The following is an 18,690-nucleotide window of genomic DNA, read 5'->3' as shown; positions in this document are numbered from 1 at the left end:
TATTAAAAAAAATTACATCATAAGAATCTTATCTAAGCAAAACTATTTGGTTGAATAATCAAAAACTATTTGGTAATCCATCCATAAATATAGAGTCAAGAAATCAATTTTGGAGACTGCAGAAAGTCCGTCCTTTTCTTCTAATTAACATCAGTATATACCCTAACTTAGAATATGGAACAGGTTTTGATGTTTTTCAGTTCGGAAACATCCCAATAATAATAAAGAAAATTAATAATAATAATAATATAAAAAACACCCACCATCATCTGTTCCATTCTCCAAAGAAAGTGCCATTTCCAGTCAGGAATAGCATGCACTCTCTCTTTTACAAGTTGAGGTGAACATAAAACCAATCCCACATCCTTTGTTTAATAATAGGAAAGGAAAATGGGGAGACATCAACTTCTACCTAAAATCTGTACATACTAATTTCCTATAACTCTTACTTACTACTATTATCATCATCTGGACCACCACAGAGCATGAAAATAAGCTCCACCCTCAAACTCACAAAAGAAAAAACGGAATAAAAACAATAGCCATGATGAGTGAGAAAATAATTGCAGACTCGAGACATAATTATACCGAAGGGCCTGCTTAAAAGTTTTCTCAAAGCAGTGGCAGCAGGGAATGAACGATGCAGCAAAAACAACTAAACATATAAAACCTAATGGACTAAAAACACTCACAAGTAGATTCCACTTTCACACAGCTGCCATGTGACGATCTTTGTTTGCATGGAAAGCATGAGAGAAGATCATTGGTCCCCTTGATACATACCGTAACTTCCCTTTTTCCAACAGTGCTCTACTGGATATCCAAGCAACTTTCTGTCAACCCAGCACCGACTCCGAATTCATGTGACCAGAACTCCCACTATTACCGTTTAATCCAACTACAGGCATTGAGCGCTGTGCAAAATCCATTAACAGCTTCTTTTGGTTCTCATCGGTGTGAGGAAGACTTGCTCGTAACAGCTCAACTGGCATTTCCTTACTGATAGCTCTAGCTGCATCTGACCCAATAGTAGACGTATTTGATGGAGCTTGCATAAGAAATGACTGCATAATACTATCATATTTATTTACGCAGTACTTGGTGAGAAGGCCAAAGAACTCATCAAATGAGGCCTGCCAAAGTGACCGATTAGTTATATTGTAGCTGCTAGCAGCATGAGGATTGGTTAAGAGTTCAGTTGCCCTCTCAAGAACAGATTTAAGAATCAGGGAAGCCCCACCTCCAGCCGAGCTTCCAAGAGGACGAAGTGGGGGCTGCTCTAAGGAACAAACTACTGCTGCCAGACAGGCACTGATTGCACTAAGATCCATGCCATGGACACACAGGGAAACAACCTTAGCAAGATTATCTGTTGTTTCTGCTGCTGCTGGATCAGAGGGAAGACCACCAAATAAGAACCTTAAATGACGGAATATTGCCATGCAGACTATTCGCATGAGCTCGCCTGCAGGAAAAAGAAGCTGTAGATACCGTGCAAGGAGCTTCCGCCCCTTGGGAAGAGAAACCAACCGTAAGAAAACAAGATCATCCTTGTGAGCAAGGCCAACTGTGTTTCCATTTTTGCCAAGTGGGTCAACCAATTGAAGTGATGCTGCCAACCCTTCCAGCAGGACTTGCCGCCTCCGTCTTAACTGGGCCCCACCATCTTGGAGCTGATTGAACTGTAAGAAACGGTCAATATCATCCACATCAAGAAGAAGACATAGGCCATCCTCGATCATGACCCGGGCTGCAAGCATTGGCTCTTGTTCAAGGGGCTTCTCCAAAACTTTTTGTTCAGAGCTGCCAGCAACGGACATATTCGGAGGGTCAACTTCAAGGAGTGGACGAGGTCGACGAATTGATGAAAACGAAACCCTCCCAAGAGCATCAACTTGGAGAAAAGCATGTGGTTCGGAATTAGCACGAGCTTGAGGAGGAAGATCCCTCACTTGAGTTGGGCAGAAATGATGTTTCAGCTTCGCCCCGGCAGATTTTTTTGCAAGACAAGCCTGGTGGTAATAGTCATCTACATAGGGGTCATTACTGTGCGTCGCAGCAAGTTGCATTCTAAGGATACCCTCTATTTCATCAGATGTCATATACTTCGATCGAAACTGCGGCCACCCACTATCGCTCCTGTGGCTACTGGTATCAAAGCCCTGATGGGGAAACCTGAGATTCACTCTCCCTTTCTGAGCTGATTTCAATCTTTGATCTCTCATTAGATCAGAAAGGCCAAGCATTGCTTCAAACTTGCCCATTAAGGGAGGACCTGGAGAAAGATGAGGGTTATATAGCTGTGACTGAAACCCCGATAAATGGCCCAATGATGGCTGAACAGGATGATGCAGCCTATGATGTGGTGGCTGAGGCTGTGGCATTACTTGTGGCGGCATTAATCCATTCTGATGGGGTAACCGTTGTGGCAGCAAGTTGTTCACAAGGCCGGAAGGATCTCCATGATAAAAGTTGGACTGGGTAACCCAGTGGTTTGGTGGTCGGCTATTACCTGATAGACTCTGACTAAACTGAGGCATATTTCCTCCAAAATTCAAACCGTGTTGTAAACCAGTCAACTGTGGCTGAGAATTAGAGAAGGGAGAGAGAGTTGGTGAAGATAACCCCATCTCAGATCTACCAGCAAGATATGGGACATTCAGATGGCCTGGGTGGTGGTTGGGTGAACCCTGTGGAGACCTGCCCCCCGGGGGAGGATATGAAGTAAAAGAAGATTTTGGTACAGGAATTGGCTCGCTGGAGACATGCTGGAGGTGATGGTTTTGGTGATGCTGCTGTTGTTGCTGCTCAGGGTATGAAGACGTTCTGTACAAAGGCTTTGATTCGGCAAGACAATTGGTTGGCTGTGATGACCATCGTTTGCCATCCTGAGTGCCTTCAGAGTCCAATACGTGTGGATCCAACCAGTAAGGGAAGTCCTCCCCTTGTGCCCATTCGGCAGCAGAGGAACCTGAGAAGTCACACAAAGGAAAATAAGTTGAATTGACAAAACCACGTGGGAGCAAATGTACTGTCAAATTGCCATATAAATAACTCAGATTTGGCCAAATCAAGAAAAACAGGTTCCATCATTTATCATCCCCAAAGCTAGATTTACCTGCTTACTGGCACAACCGATAATTTAACAGCCACTTTAAATTGTCAGAAAAAGTGGAGCATGTAGTTAAAGTAAAAGGTGATATAGTGCAATGCAATCCATTTGTGATCATGCAATGCACTAGCTGTGTCTTTAGCACACAGCTAAGAATCCTCGGTTGCTAAGGAGTGTTGAAGTTTTGCAGTTAAGGAAGCAAGGTTGTAGTATGGTCATGGCCTTGATGTTTTTTTAGTCAGCATATGATCATGCCCTTGATGTTCAAGTTGGAATGATTTGTTTGTTAATGAAATTTCATCTATTATACGATATGTTATGGAAGTAAGGTTTTGCAGATTCTTTAATAGGATTTGTGCCATATTACATGTAATGAATTTGCTCATGGTACAACTAATACGATATGCTTGTGTAAATTGTTTTACTATTTGATATCTATTTACTGATTATTCAACTCATTTATTTGCTTTTATGTTTTAGATGTTCCAACTCTTTTATGTTTCAACTATATTTCCCACATGTGAGCAGATTGGCTTTTCAAAATTTATATCCATAACTAAACTCAGAGCATCACTCTCCAGAACTATATCAGCTATTCCCATGTGGCACACAAGTTGCAGACCCCTCAACATGGCAAGCAGCTCTATATCCTCTGCTTCATTCACAGCCAACCAAGAAGGTAATCCAAGAACCACAAACAAAATTACATATAGGACAAGAATCGAAGCAACCAACAACTAGTAAGCAAATGTTAGTTGTCAAGTTTTCAACCTAGAACAAAGTAACACATGATGTATCACTAATTCCCAAAATGTGCAGGAAAAATTTGATACTGCCCAATGGTTCACATTGCTCCCACCGAAATTCACATACATTACACGGGGCTAAAGTCCATACCAATATTTTTAACATGCAGAAACACGATCCATAAACTACCACAAACCTAAAGAAATTCGGTTTATATTGCATCCCAATTAGCATTCTGGCCTCGACTTATAATGAAGTCCCACAAGATGTAAATAACCAAGTATGATATTCTATAGGCCACATAACACTACCTAATAAAAGTTACATAAACTGAAAGAAGTCACAGAAATTACGATAAAAAACAATGAGCTCCAATGATTTACGTCAAATTACTTTTTCAAAAAAGAAATTGAACTATTGTAAATAACCAAGTTTGATTGTATAGGAATGTATTGTGCTCACCTTCTCTGGATTCCCTATCACCAATAATACCTGTGCTTCTTGATCCACTAACAACCTTGTTCAACTGAAACAATAGAAGAAACTTCAATTATACAACAAGAAAGCTGCAAAAATCAACAGAGTATATGACAAATCTAATTATAAGAACATACCGTGGTCATTCCCAGATAATATGGAAACATCACACTAGTGAGATAACAACTAAACCAAATGCTAAAATATCATGCATGAACTTCAGTTTTCCTCCAAACCTACCATTTGAATGGAATCATCTTTAACATGAAGTAATAGTTTTATTATATTATTATATTCAACCCCCCCCCCCCCCCCCCCCCCCCCCCCCCCCCCCCCCCCCACAAAAAATAAAATAAAATAAAATAAAAGGTCCACATAAATTGAAAGCCTACAACTGCATTCCAAAATCTCTAAGTACTGACTCAAGGTATAAATGTGAAAATAGATACGACAGATGGGCTACTAGTTTAGCAATTCATGCACCGATAGGCACATAACATCCTAACTTATATCTTCATAACCACACTAGAACTGGAGGTAATGGAAAACCCAAGTGATATGCTACTGAGGTTGGTGCATTCTAGAACATGCATAAAACATTTAGGAATATCCATTCCAGCCCAAAAAATAGGCAACCAATAAGGAAAGAAGTCATTCCACTTCTTGCAGGATAGCCGAGAATTGTGATTCCCCCAAACCCACCCCCCCCCCCCCCCCCCCCCCCCCCCCCCCCCCCCCCCCCCCCGCGGGGGCCCCGGGTTACAAGCACAATCATCCATATAACTACAGCTGAATAAATGTTAGAAGTTTCTGGCAGGACCATATGTTAAACATCATCAAATAATTCTTCAAGTCTTGAGACCTTATATTGAAAATATGTATTCCGCAAACTATTCTGACTGCAAGAGGTGTGGCAGGCATCCTATACTAACAAATCTGCAAATATGGGAGCCATTGTGACCAATCTCCAGGCACAAGCAATAATGTTGATGATAGTATCTCAAATGCATCTTTCACAAATAAACAGACACATGCCAATAACTATAAATACATATGATAAGCGTCCACTCTTCTGTGACAGCATAATCACTTCCAGTAAACTGACCTTTGAGAAAGTACTGGCAAGATCGTCAATATCAGACAGAGATTGTAAATTCTCACCCTGCAAATCAAGATAGAAGAATTAATTCCCCTGTAGAAAACACTTATGCTAGAATGCAACAATATTTTTTTATTCAAATTCTAATATCGTATTATTTTAATAACTACTACTGTAAACAATCAATGGCAAAAGAGTGAAACAAATACAACTATACAAACAAAAGTTTATAATACAAGACTTTTTTATCAACTGGTAATATACAAGATTCGGAAGTAGAAGAGTGAGTCCCGAGGCCCGCAATGGTGGAGTTCTCAAAGTACATTTTTGACTTGAACCCGTTGGATTTGCCACTCGCAGGGGGTCCTGCCACATGGTCGAATAACCAGACTTGGTCTAGGTTGGACCGGTTCCTAATTTCATCAGAGTGGGAAAGTCATTTCCCAGATGTGTGGCAAAAGCGTTTGGCTCGCTTATCTTCGAATCATTGGCCTATCTTGCTTGATTGTGGAGGTCTATGGAGTGGCCAAAGGTATTTTAAATTTGAGAATATATGGTTGAAAACGGAAGGGTTTGTGGATAGGGTCAAACAGTGGTGGTCTTCCTACCAGTTCCAAGGTAACCCCAACTTCATTTTTGCAAATAAATTGAAAGATTTAAAAAGAGATTTGAAGTTGTGGAATATGCAATCTTTCGGAAATATAGGGGAAAACAAGAAAATCAAGTTGATGGAAATTCAGGAGATAGAGAGGCTGCAAGAGAGGCAGCCTCTTACACAGGAAGAACAAGTGCAGAAGACATCGCTGGTTGCAGAGCTTGAGAGGATGATTTTACTAGAAGTGTCATGGCGTCAAAATTAAGAGCTCTGTGGTTAAAGGAAGGCGACCGAAGTACAAAGTTCTTCCATAGAATTGCAAATTCTCATAGGAGAAATAACAACATAGAGGTGCTGAAAATTGATGAGGTAGAATGTAGAGAAGATCAGGTAATCCACAATCATGTAGTTGATTTCTTTGAGAAGCTTCTAACTACTCGTAGGTGGGATGGCGGCTTACACTTGATGGACTTGTCTTTGATAATATTTGGCTGAGTGATGTGGTTCGGTTCGAGAGGGCTTTTGAGGAGGTAGAGGTATTTGATGTAGTGCAGAAAATGGTCAAAGATAAGGCACCCAGTCCAAATGGGTTCTCTATGGGATTCTTCCAAGAATGTTGGGATGTGGTTAAGGAGGACCTAATGAAGGTGTTTCAGGAGCTGTTCTCGATTGGGAAATTTGAAAAAAGTCTTAACACCACTTTTCTTGCATTAATACCCAAAAAGGTGGGGGCTATGGAGATTATGGAGTTTCGGCCCATTAGCCTAGTGAATGGGGTTTACAAGATTATTTCTAAAGTGCTTGCAAACTGTCTTAGCGAGGTAATAGGGAAGATTATCACTAAACCTCAAACTGCCTTTGGAAAAGGTAGACAAATTCTTGATGCGGTCTTTATTTCTAATGAATGTCTTGATAGCAAACTGAAGGCCTTCAGCGATCATGTGCAAGTTAGATATGGAGAAGGTGTATGATTACGTTAACTAGGAATTCCTTCTTTATCTACTTGGGAGATGTGGTTTTGGGAAAAGGTGGAGGACATGGATCCGTTGGTGTATATCTACTGTGAGATTTTCTATATTGATAAATGGCAGTCTAGAGGGCTTCTTTCAGAGTTCACGTGGTTTGAGACAAGGGGATCTGTTATCACCTTTAATATTTTTTATTGTTATGGAGGAGCTCAGTAGGATGATCTCGGCTTTGGTGGATAATGGTTTCGTAGATGGTTTCTCCCGATTGGAACCCCGGATAAGGGGTATTATTAATATTTCTCATTTGTTGTTTGCAAATGATACGCTGATTTTGTGTGAAGCTGATCAAAATCAGGTGCAATTATTGAAGGCCTTGCTATTATGTTTTGAAGCAGTTTCTGGTTTGAAAGTGAACTTTAAGAAATCAGAGATGGTGCCAATTGGAGGAGTTCCTAACATGAGCCAACTGGCTAGAACACTGGGTTGTAAGATTGCTGCATTTCCTATGACTTATCTGGGACTTCCGTTGGGGATTGCATCGAGGGCGTCCTCCGTTTGGGATACGGTGATCGAAAGAATAGAGAGGAGACTGGCAAGGTGGAAGAGAATGTACTTGTCGAAAGGAAGTAGGATTACTTTGATCAAGAGTACACTTTCTAACCAACCAACCTATTTCTTATCTCTATTACCTATACGGACAAGAGTGGTGGCCCGTATCGAGAAGCTACAACGAGATTTCTTGTGGGGAGGAATGGCGGAGGAGTTTAAGTTCCTTTTAGTTAAGTGGGAGAAGGTATGTCGTCCTATCTCTAATGGTGGTTTGGGTATAAGAAATTTGAAGTTGTTTAATCGGACGTTATTTGGCAAATGGTTGTCGAGATATAACAAAGAACCAGAGGCCCTATGAAAAATAGTGATTGAAAACAAATATGGTAGTTTATTGGGGGGGGGGGGGGGGGGGGGGATGATGTACTAGAGAAGTTAGAGGGGCCTATGGAGTGGGCCTGTGGAAACACATAAGAAAAGGGTGGGGGGTCTTCAATTGACACTCTAGACTTTAGGTGGTTGTAGGAACAAGGATTAGATTCTGGAGAGATGTTTGGTGTGGTAATAGTGCCCTACAAGATTTATTTCCTTCACTTTTCTAGATTGCAAGTGCCAAAGATGTCACAGTGGCAGAAGTTATGGGGAACTCGGGAGTGCAGATTCACTGGAATATTAACTTTAGTAGGGTGGCACAGGATTGGAAAATGAGCAATTTTGTAGATTTTTATAGCCTAATATACTCCATACGACCAAACATTCAACATGAAGATGGTATGTGGTGGATACCTACAAGGAAAGGCGTCTTTTCTGTTCGCTCCTTTTATAAGGCTCTCACACAAGAGCCCGATACTCAGTTTCCTTGGAGAAGGCTCTAGAGCCACAAGGCACCCCCTAATGCTTCATTTTTTGTGTGGACAGCTTCACTAGGTAAGATTCTCACCACCAACAACCTAAGGAAAAGGAGGGTAATCATAGCAGATTGGTGTTCCATGTGTAGAAGAGGAGGTGAGTCGATGGATCATCATCTTTTACATTGTGAGATAGCAAGGGAACTCTGGAATGAGGTGTTTAGTAGACTAGATCTAACATGGGTTATGTCGGAGACCGTGGTGCCAATGATGGCATGTTAAACAACTATCCAAGGCATGCAGCATATCAAAGCGGTTTGGAAGATGATCCTTATATGCATCATGTGGGTGCTCGTGGCAAGAGAGAAACGAGCGGACGTTTGAGAAGGAGGAGAGATCGGTGGAGGAGCTAAAAGTTTTATTTTTTTGAACTCTTTGTACTTGGGCTATTGTCGTGGACTTTAATGGCATAGACTTACATGATTTCCTTGCTTCTAATGCACCTACTTAGCTAGGGCATAAGAGTTTTGTACTTGGCATTTTGCCCATTCTTTTATTGATAAAATCTGATTATTTATAAAAAAAAATACAAGATTCATTGTAGTGAGCCAAAATAAAGTCCACGCCACATCCAGGATCATACTTAAAAAAAAAAAAAAACTAGTCAATGATACAATTGAAGCCCCTTTGAATCATTATAAAGGGCTTGTAACTTCCCCTCCCAATCAAAGTGAGAACCCCTTACCACCTTCCTATACACAATCCAAAGTATTACAGTTTTTTTTCCCCCCTTTTAAATCCCCAATATCCTCGTTAGGCAATTCCATCATACAGGTGGAACAGCTCGAGTCCCACTTTTATGGGGTTTGGCTCTAATATCATTTCTAAAAAAGAAAGCTCAAGCCATATCTAAGCATGTGCTCCAAAACAACTAGTCAATGATACAATTGGAACTCCTTGAAATCATTATAAAGGGCTTGAACTTCTCCCTCCTAGGCAATGTGCAAAACTATTCATCACTTTCCTATACAAAACCAAAAATATTACATTCCCTTTAACCAGTTATGCGTGAAAAGACAACCAACCACATCATCATAAAATAATGAATATTAAAGATTCCCCAAAATCAATCCACTAAACCTACATCAAAAGGCATACAAGAAGCCTAAATGCTTATTTTGCACTGATTGCTCACCCAAAATTAATACTTTACTTTGGTTGAAGCGGTGGGGGAGGTGAACAAGGCAGGAAACTAAGGGCATGTTTAGAAATAATTTTCATCTCATCTCATCTCATCCCATCCCATCTCATTTCCTCCACAAAGATCACTCAAACACAAGCACTTTCAAACTAATCATTACAACTTTTTGCAAACTAATCATTATAACTTTTCCAAACTTTCAAACAAAAAACAATTCAACTTTTTCAAATCTCAAAGTAAAATTATATTAAAAAATTATATTCTAACAATATTTTAATTTCTAATATTTTTTATTCAACATTTTCTCTCCTTTCCCAAAACCCCATAAAACATCATAACTCAAACCATTTTACTACTGTTCACAAATTATTTCACTATTATTCACAAATTTTTCATCTCATCTCATTCCCCAAACATCCCCTAAGGCACCTTCATGATTATGCACACTATTGCCCCGTGCTTTACGAAATATATTTTCCAGCTTCCTTTTTTTATTGATAAACAATTTTCAAACATGTTATAACATAAGGCCAAAATTAAGCAAATGGATGTAAAAAACACCTACAAAAGCTCGTGAAATTAGTGCTACAAATCTATTGTCATTCTTGATGGGTAGTTGATCAACAATTATATCTATTTGAATCATGTTATCTTTTAATGAAAATAGACATGCATGGTTCTTTATGCCAAGAGCTTCCAAAAAATAAATGTTGTTTTTTCTTTGAATATATTTTTTTATAAGTAAAAATTTATTAATATCAATAGGCGTAACCAAGTACACTAAGTGTATACAAGAGAGAACACCAATCCCATAATACTAATGACCAGTAAGTCCATCCAATATACACCAAGCCCAATTGGGACAAAATGCTTCCTTCCCATAGCAAAGCAAATTACTATAACTACCCCAACCCCTTGTTTCCACAAAATTAAGACACCACCCAAAACTCCCTTAAAAGCTCCATTCTTCACACTACACCCCTTCCTACAAGGATGGAGGACTTCATGCCCTCCCTCGATTTGAACTATCTCCCTTTGCGTCGTAGTTGATTGCCCAAGTAAGACATTTTAACTCTCTGCTCTTTTTAAATCTTGATTTCGTTTCAAGTGACTTGCCTCAATAGCAGTGAGTAGTGCTGTGAATTGGTCGACAAATCCTCCACATGTAATCCCCATGCTGAAATACCTTTTGCAGAACCTAATCCAATGATGAACCAACTAATGGAGGAAGAGATATCAAGGGGACAACATCTTCCCCAGACTCAGCTCCCAACTATACACCAGGCCCTAAACATTCCTTCTTGCAAGGCACCAACGACAAGCCCAAAATTTCCTCCACACCATCCCCTGCATTCAAATGTCGTACCTCCTCAACAACACCCTTGTTACTGTCACAAGATGTTTGAAGAGATACCGAAAAATTTGTTCTCTATGTCATGAGTGGTGAGGCCATGATCACCATTGGAGGTTCTGAGTTGGCGACAAACCCACAAATTTCCTTCACCTCCGACGTGGGTGCCGTTGTTTCGTCGGCGAGAACTAGAGATGCATCACCCCCCCAGTAATCCATTCTGTGCCACTTCGGCAGAGCCTACATCTCCCTCAAGCCTCATCATTACACTCAACTCCAGTGAGCGTGCCATCGTTTCTTCGGGGAGAATGCTGACACGTGGCAGAAAGCATTCCATTTCAACTAACTCTACACCGATACCCAACGAAGAACCCACTCCGAATGACCCTGTCTTCCTTTCGACCTACACAGTCTTCTAGATTTGGTTATAAGGACTGAGCTGAACCCAACTTTCTATTTTCCTTTATCTGATTTTAACGGATTCGAGCCTATCTTGGACTCCCTCTTATTGGGCCTTACAACCCTGTTACCTTCGGCTGAAAGCAAAGTCCACTTTCATAGATAAAAAAGCTACCACTGCCTCCAACTCGACAAATTGGTTTTTCATCTCCTTTAACGTACTGAGCATCTCTCTTTCAGCCATATTGCCATAGTCAGACTCCTCCTGCTGGTTCTTACTTGGTGTGGTCTGCATTAAATGCACTTTGAACATTGCTTTAATATCCAGAAGCATTTTTCCTTGGGCACTTCTAGTTGCATTAAGCATGCTTTTAAAACAAAGAAATCAATGGAAAAAAGTGTATGCAAAGACTGACACAAGCCTTCTATTGCGTCACACCTTATTTTTGCACAAATCTTTTAAGTTGAGACATGCATCCAAGAAAAAAGGCCTCATAAGGGAAGAAAGAGGCAATTAAGACTATGCGGTGCAACACAGAGACTCCATAGGCGACATCATTTCCTCACTCAGCATGGCGATTTTTGAGAAGTAAGCCCAACTATTAATAACTATGGTCTTGAGCAAGTTGATGTTTTTGGCTTGCAACTTAGGGTACGTTTGGTTCCTAAACCAAACTCAACTCATCTCAACTCATCATTACAACTTTTTCAAATTTCAATACAAAATATAATAAACAATTCAACTTTTTCAAATTCCAAAATAATAATAATATTAAAAAATAATATTCAAACAATATTTTATTATCTCATCTCAACTCAATTCAACTCAACTCAATTTAACATTCAAACGCAGCCTTAATCAATTAATGTTGTACTAACCAAAAACTCTCAATTCTTGCAACACACCAGCAAAAAGAATATTAAGAATAAAGTATGCTATGAAATATTATTAAAGAACACTCAGTTTTAGATGCCATACTCCTACAAGCCAAAACTGCATGGGCCATCTTTCCAACCTCTCCTAGTTTTAATCCAAGACTCCAAAGCAAAGAATATACAAAAAAATTTACATTCCAAACAAATGGTTTCAAGTGTAATATTCAACCATTCAAACCATAAATAGAAGGTAACACGGCAGAAAAGATGTACAGAACAGACATGAAAGAAATAAAAAAAAAATGAAGTCACATTACCTCTTCTCTATTGTACAGAAATTCTTCCTCGTCTATCCCAACTGTAGGCAAACCGACCTCCTCCTCTTCTAATCCCCCCAACTCAACTTCCTCAACAACATCTTTACCAAAGAACGCATATTGTGATGCATCAAATACTGTGTCTTCTGCATTACAAAAGGATTCATTCAAGTTTTTTTTTTTTTTAAAAAAAGCCCTTCATTATCCATATATAACTTGTAAAAGCAAATTTAATTCTGAATATAAGAAGATATTCGTAGAAGCCAAACAACAGAAATACATGCGCATAATAGACGTTTATTAATCACAACTCGCAACAGACCAATAAAAAGTCCTCATATGCTTTCATAGAAGGCAATCAAAAGGTTTGTTTTAGCTGACCCATGTCTCTTTCCCATACCTCTTGAACTACTTTTACACGCAAAGATGCTCGGATTTTGATAAAAACTTTTCTTATTTTGACTCACAAATATAGGAAAGCACAGTTATTAAAACCAAAGACCACAATCTCATTTGCTTGACAAGAAATCCTAGTTAACTATGAACAAGCAGGAAGGCAAACAAAGAATGGTGCAGCAGCAACGCAAGATAAGAACACCAATATATTCAAGAAACCACCAAACCGAACCTCTACTGCTATTCATATTTGACTCGGTTTACGATCCCCGTTCAAATTATACACACGCACGCACGCGCCCACACACACACACACGTACATCTTGGGATCGCGCAAGAAGCTTTCACATCTTGCATTCCTTGATGGAACAGCCAGGTAACCAAAACCAGATCCAGTAAAAAGCAAATAGAAAAGCAGAAGTCGGGGCTAATTATATCAAAGCTAATAAAACGAAGCAAAACCTGTGGAATTATCTCCGAATTGCTCACGATCTTTAGGATTGGAAGGCTCTTCAAGACTTCCACCAATACAAAACCCATCCATTCCTACGAGATTCTGTTTCTTCTAAAAAAAAATTATTTTCCTTTTGTACTGTAACAAAAACTCAAAAATGAAAAACCCTAAAAAAACAACTAAAGGTAAAGAAAAGATGTTAAAGAATCGAAATCTGAAGAAGCAGCAGTAGAAACCCTTAAAAGCGAAACAATATTTCTAGGGTTTCTGCAGAGATGTAGAACGCAGATGAGAAGATCCGCAAGGCGACTTGGGCACGATAGAGCTAAGTCCCGTCAATGAAATTTGTGGGCTCGGAATCGGGGAGAGAGAGAGATAGAGAGGAACCCTAAATAGGGATAAGGATGGTCATATTGTTGTAGATAGGGAGAATAGAATAGGGTTGGACGGTGGGGGGGAGAGAGAGAGAAGTTATGGTGAATTTGTTGTTGTGGTGGTCGTGAATTGAGTATAATAGTAGAAGTGATTTTGATGTTGTTGTGGTTGTGGAATGAACGAGTTGGGTTGAGGTAGGGAGCTGCTGCTTACATTACGTGCGAAAGGGTAATAAAACCATAGATGAAAAGGAGATGCAGCATCCCTCTTTCTACCTTTTCTCTTGCCTTTTACTTTTCTTTATTATTTTTTTTCCCCCTTTTGCTTGTTTATCTGCTTTTAACTACTTATATTTTTTTCTATCAAAAAAATTAAAAAAAAAACTAATTATATTTTTTTAAACATCTATCTCTAATACTACCCTATTACTATTCATTTATTACTCATAGTTTATTTAAAGTTTTTTATTTTTTTATCATTTTCTTTTAAGTATTTTTTTAACATCCTTAACCATTAAGAAAAAAATTAAAAAATATATAATTTTACTAATAATCACTTTCTTAATCATTAAGTAAAATTAAAAATTAAAAAAATCAAATATAAAATGAGTAGTAAATGAGTAGTAGGATGATAGTAACCCTATCATTTTCCTCTCTAATAAATGTGGAAGGTGAATCACACAATAATTGGCCCATCAAATATCCGATCACTCTTCTATTTAATATATAAAGCAACCTTAAGATCCTAATCTTAACTATATTTTCTCATGTATCTATTTTCCAAGAGAAAATCTAATTGAGTTTTATGTCTCTAATGAGAGGGAGACACATCATTAGTCTCATATGCTTACCGACATTATCGTAGACGTAGCGATTGTCGAATAAAACTTTCACTCTCTTTGTTAGAGCCCATCGATCACAAACCCTTCATCTTCAATCACTCTCTCTGTCCTCACTCTCAACAAGCAATCTCTTTGTCCTCACTCTCAATAAGTGCTCTCTCTCTCCTCAACTCCGATTCTTCCTCGATCTCTCCCATTGTTGAAAAACTCATGATAGAAAAAGAATCGCCAAAACGACGATACAAAATCTAAAATACTCTATATTTTTTCCTTGTGAGTCATTCAATAGAAACATAGATTTGAAATTGATCTTACATTTGTAGCCAAAAATGAGAAGCAAATGAGGACACAAGTAAAAATCCTCAAAGTCTAAATAAATTAGATTCTTAAAAAGCAAAAAAAAAAAAAAAAAAAAAAAAAAAAGTGAAAGGGAAAGAGAAACTTCTATACTAGTCATGTCTAGAGATTTTAAATTTTCCTCCAACAAGGCCCTATGTTGAAAATTTTCTTCGTTATCACACAACTATTCCTCCACTGCAAAGCTTTTTGATATTGATAGCTTAGAAGCTCTTCACCATTTTTTGTTATTGCTGCCATAACACCTCCCACTATCATTTCTTCTGTTGTTAGAAAAGTAGTACAAAATTTATAAATTATCATTTCCCATTTTGAATTTTTACTTCACATTTACAAATTACTCCTCATGCGTGCGGAAGTATCCATTTGCTTGATGTGAACAATTAGGAACAAACAAGTAGTGGATTATAATAATTTTCAATTGAAAAGGAAAAACAAAACCGCTTTAAGAACCACTAATGAGGAGAGAGAAACCGACGAGCTGGCTTGACCTTGTGATTTTGAGGAGGGAGAGAGGGCTTGAGAGTGATATAGCTTGAGAGCGAAGTGGGGAGAGAAAGCTTGAACGACGGGCTTGACACTTGACAGATGCTTTCCATTTGCTCCGCTGGCATTTGCATCCATTGCAATAATATTAAAAAACTGACGTGGTTGTCTCATTGGGGGATGTAAATCTTAGTTTTACACTGTATCCGGCCCAAGGGGGTCTCATTGCCCAAACCACACTTTCTAGACTTTTTTTAGACGGAAGACACTGAGGGCATCTTTAGCAAACATGAAACTATCTCAAAATTCTCAAGTTTTTTTATAACTTCATTTTTAAACATTACTCAAATACAAAATATTTTTAAATTCAATTTTTCAAGTTTTTCATCTAATTATTACCTAATAATTATTGACATACAAAAATTAATATAACTTTTACAAACATCAAAATAAAAGTAATTAAAACATTATATTCAAACAATTTTTTAAATTTATCTATTCACTTTCACAAACTCCAATAAAATACTTATTTTAAAATATATTTTTATTTAACTTTTTATCTCATTTTCTAAAACCCAATAAAATATCTTCACTTAAATCATTTGACTACTATTCATAAAACTCTAAAATACTCTAAGTATCCCTTGATCGCCTTACATATTCGGTTCTAAATTGAAAATTAGTCTCGTCCACCAATGATTTTATTATCCAAACTCTTTCGTCACACTAGCAAACCCTCCCAACCCCACCAATCCTACTATCCAAACCCTTTTGTCACTATCCCAAAGGCCTAGACTCTACCGTACTCAACATTGTCGGCTCGGTAGCATCTAGAAGCCACACCTTTGTTAAGAAGCTTTAAGGGTTTGGGAGGTGTTTCTAATTATTGCAAGGAGAAGATGATGCGAGATGGAGGGCTCTTTGGAGCGGCGATCGACTTGGTAGAGAAGAGCGGCAGTTTCAAAGGAGACAATGGCAACAATCTTGGTGGTAGTAGTGTGTTTTAAACTTCCTAGAGCTCTTCTTGTCTTACATTTGGACTTGGATCTTACTAGACTTTAAAGTTTTGGGTATTCAATTCTCATTTAGTCGCTCGGTTATCATTAATACAAGAAATTCCCTTATTTTGTATCATTTGAAAAATACTCTTGTGATTAGTACAAGTAGTTGCTAAGCTATTAACAAAACAAGGTTTAAATATTAGTGGAGGGACAATGATCTCCCCTTGCCTATAGATCACCCTTACTCCTTAAAGGCCCAAGGACTATCAAAGCCCACCAACAAATATTAGATACGAAATAATCTGCAACGGGCACATTAGTAACAGACATTGATTAAGTGGCCTACCTAGGGATACAGTCAAATTCGAAGGGCGACTTGAAGATCTAAAATGTCTTCTCTTTATCCACCCATTATTTGATAGTATGCAATTCAAATATTAACTACCGCGAGCTTTATTTCAAATAAAGGATTGGGTTGTTGCATAAGCCCTATCACTCCATTCTACGCTCAATATATAGAAGGAAAAAATCCACATTTGAGGTAAGTTGATTTGAGTGTTGGATCCATAAAAAGATTATACAAGAAATCTGACTTAGACATTAGAGGTGTTTAATACCCTTCAAGCCTTCTCTGGATTTTCTGGTGCAGGTTCACTAAGGCTGTTCATGGTGGTGTGAAACATGTCGAAAATAGTTGGTGCTGTTTGTGGGATGCCTACATCTCACATGCCTTTTGCATGGCTACTACAACACGCTTTCAAGTAACTCGAGACTAGGAAGCCACTTCTATGAACATGGAGGGAAGACTAGCAGAAATAAAATAAAAATCAATAATAATGATAGTAGAAATAGAGGCTCTCCAACATGAAAACGAGGCCTTAAGGGAGGACGCCGCGCTAGGCCATGTTGATCCGGTGGAAGCGAAGTTGTAGAGTACGAGCAAGTCCCTCATCAACAATGATGAGAAAAGAAAAATGCACCACCATCTATGAAGCCACATGGACAAGTATGAAGAAATGACCCAAAAGATAGGTGCATCCATGTCCATAGACCAGCTGCTCACTAGCAGTGACTTCAAAGATCCATTGGTCGAGATGTATGATGGATTTAAGGATCCCATCGAACATCTACAAACTTTCAAAGCCCACATGACACTGCACAGTTTTTTCAGGAAGATCGCAAGCTAGGCATTTCCTTTAACATTGAAAGGAGTCATCAGATGATGGTTTGGAGCATTGCAGCTAGACTCTATAGACAACTTTGAGAAGTTGGGAAGGCAGTTCCTAACCCAATTTATGGTGAGTAGAAGGAGAATAAGGCTCAGTGTGAAGCAAAAGGAGGACGAAAGCCTGAAGGCTTACCTCGCTCTTTTCAACAAGGAGTGCATGATGGTGGACGACTAAGACGAAAAGATCACATTAGCAGCCTTGCTGGGAGGAATTTGACCCAGAAACCCATTCATGGCAGAGTTGGCAAGAAAGACCCCAACCACTACCCAAATTATAAATAGGAAGGATGACTTTCTCAAAGCCAAGGACACTCTGTGGGCCCTAGCCACACTTAAAAAGTCAAAGATGGAGTAATCAGAGGACTGAGCAAAGAAAAGCACCTAAGGAAGGGATCAAGAGAAGGATTCGAGGAAAAAAAGAGAACCTGCACGAAACAAGGTGAGAAACCGACATTCCAACGTGAAAAATGAATCCCAGGGTCTAGTTCTCTAACATGAATATCCATGACAGGACTACAGAGCCAATTCAAGACAACAACGATCGTCCTCAAAGGACCTATCAATTTTGCAGTTTTCACAATGTAAGGGGCATCAGACTGAAGACTGCCACACCTTAAAACAAAAATATGAGGAAATGCAAGGCAGTGGTGAGCTCAAGTGTCTAATCGCTCGAAACTCTTCACCCCCTAGGCGACCAAGTGAAAAGAGACAAGTTCAACAGCAAAGGTATCGGAGGAGTGAAAACCTAAGAACACCCCAAGAGAACACCTTGACCAAGCCCCTCGCCAATGCAAAGACTGGAATAATCCTCCTCTTAGAGAAATCTGCACCATCGCCAGAGGATTTCCTTGAAAAGGGAGATACAAAACTGGGACGTCAAGTGTGAAATGACATTTGCACAATTCAAAGAATATTTGTCACACCTCCCCTCTTAAGCCAAACCAAGCAAGGGGAAACCCTGCTCCTGCATTTGGCGGTCACACTGGAAGTCGTATCAGCTGTCCTAATATGCGAAG

The 18,690-nt window shown here is 39.0% G+C and overlaps 1 protein-coding gene across 2 annotated transcripts; it reads right to left on the bottom strand.

Annotated features, from left to right (window-relative positions):
- Positions 1–249: 249 nt before the first annotated feature.
- LOC121236423 (protein PAT1 homolog) lies at positions 250–13,964 on the bottom strand. Of its 2 annotated transcripts, none has more exons than XM_041132847.1 (5): positions 13,395–13,964; positions 12,537–12,682; positions 5,442–5,498; positions 4,322–4,385; positions 250–2,971 (listed from the first exon to the last, which is right to left on the bottom strand). In XM_041132847.1, exons 1-5 carry the CDS (start codon positions 13,474–13,476, stop codon positions 837–839), a joined length of 2,484 nt encoding a protein of 827 aa, XP_040988781.1. In that variant the 5' UTR covers positions 13,477–13,964; the 3' UTR covers positions 250–836. The 2 variants fall into 2 exon arrangements, with proteins under 2 accessions (XP_040988781.1, XP_040988782.1); XM_041132848.1 differs by lacking the exon at positions 13,395–13,964 and adding an exon at positions 13,165–13,367.
- Between the last annotated feature and the right edge of the window lie 4,726 nt (positions 13,965–18,690).

This window comes from Juglans microcarpa x Juglans regia, chromosome 6S (genome assembly GCF_004785595.1).
Source record: "Juglans microcarpa x Juglans regia isolate MS1-56 chromosome 6S, Jm3101_v1.0, whole genome shotgun sequence".
Lineage (NCBI taxonomy): Eukaryota > Viridiplantae > Streptophyta > Magnoliopsida > Fagales > Juglandaceae > Juglans > Juglans microcarpa x Juglans regia.
Note: the sequence above shows the minus strand (reverse complement) of the source record. Positions and strands in the feature narration are given on the sequence as shown.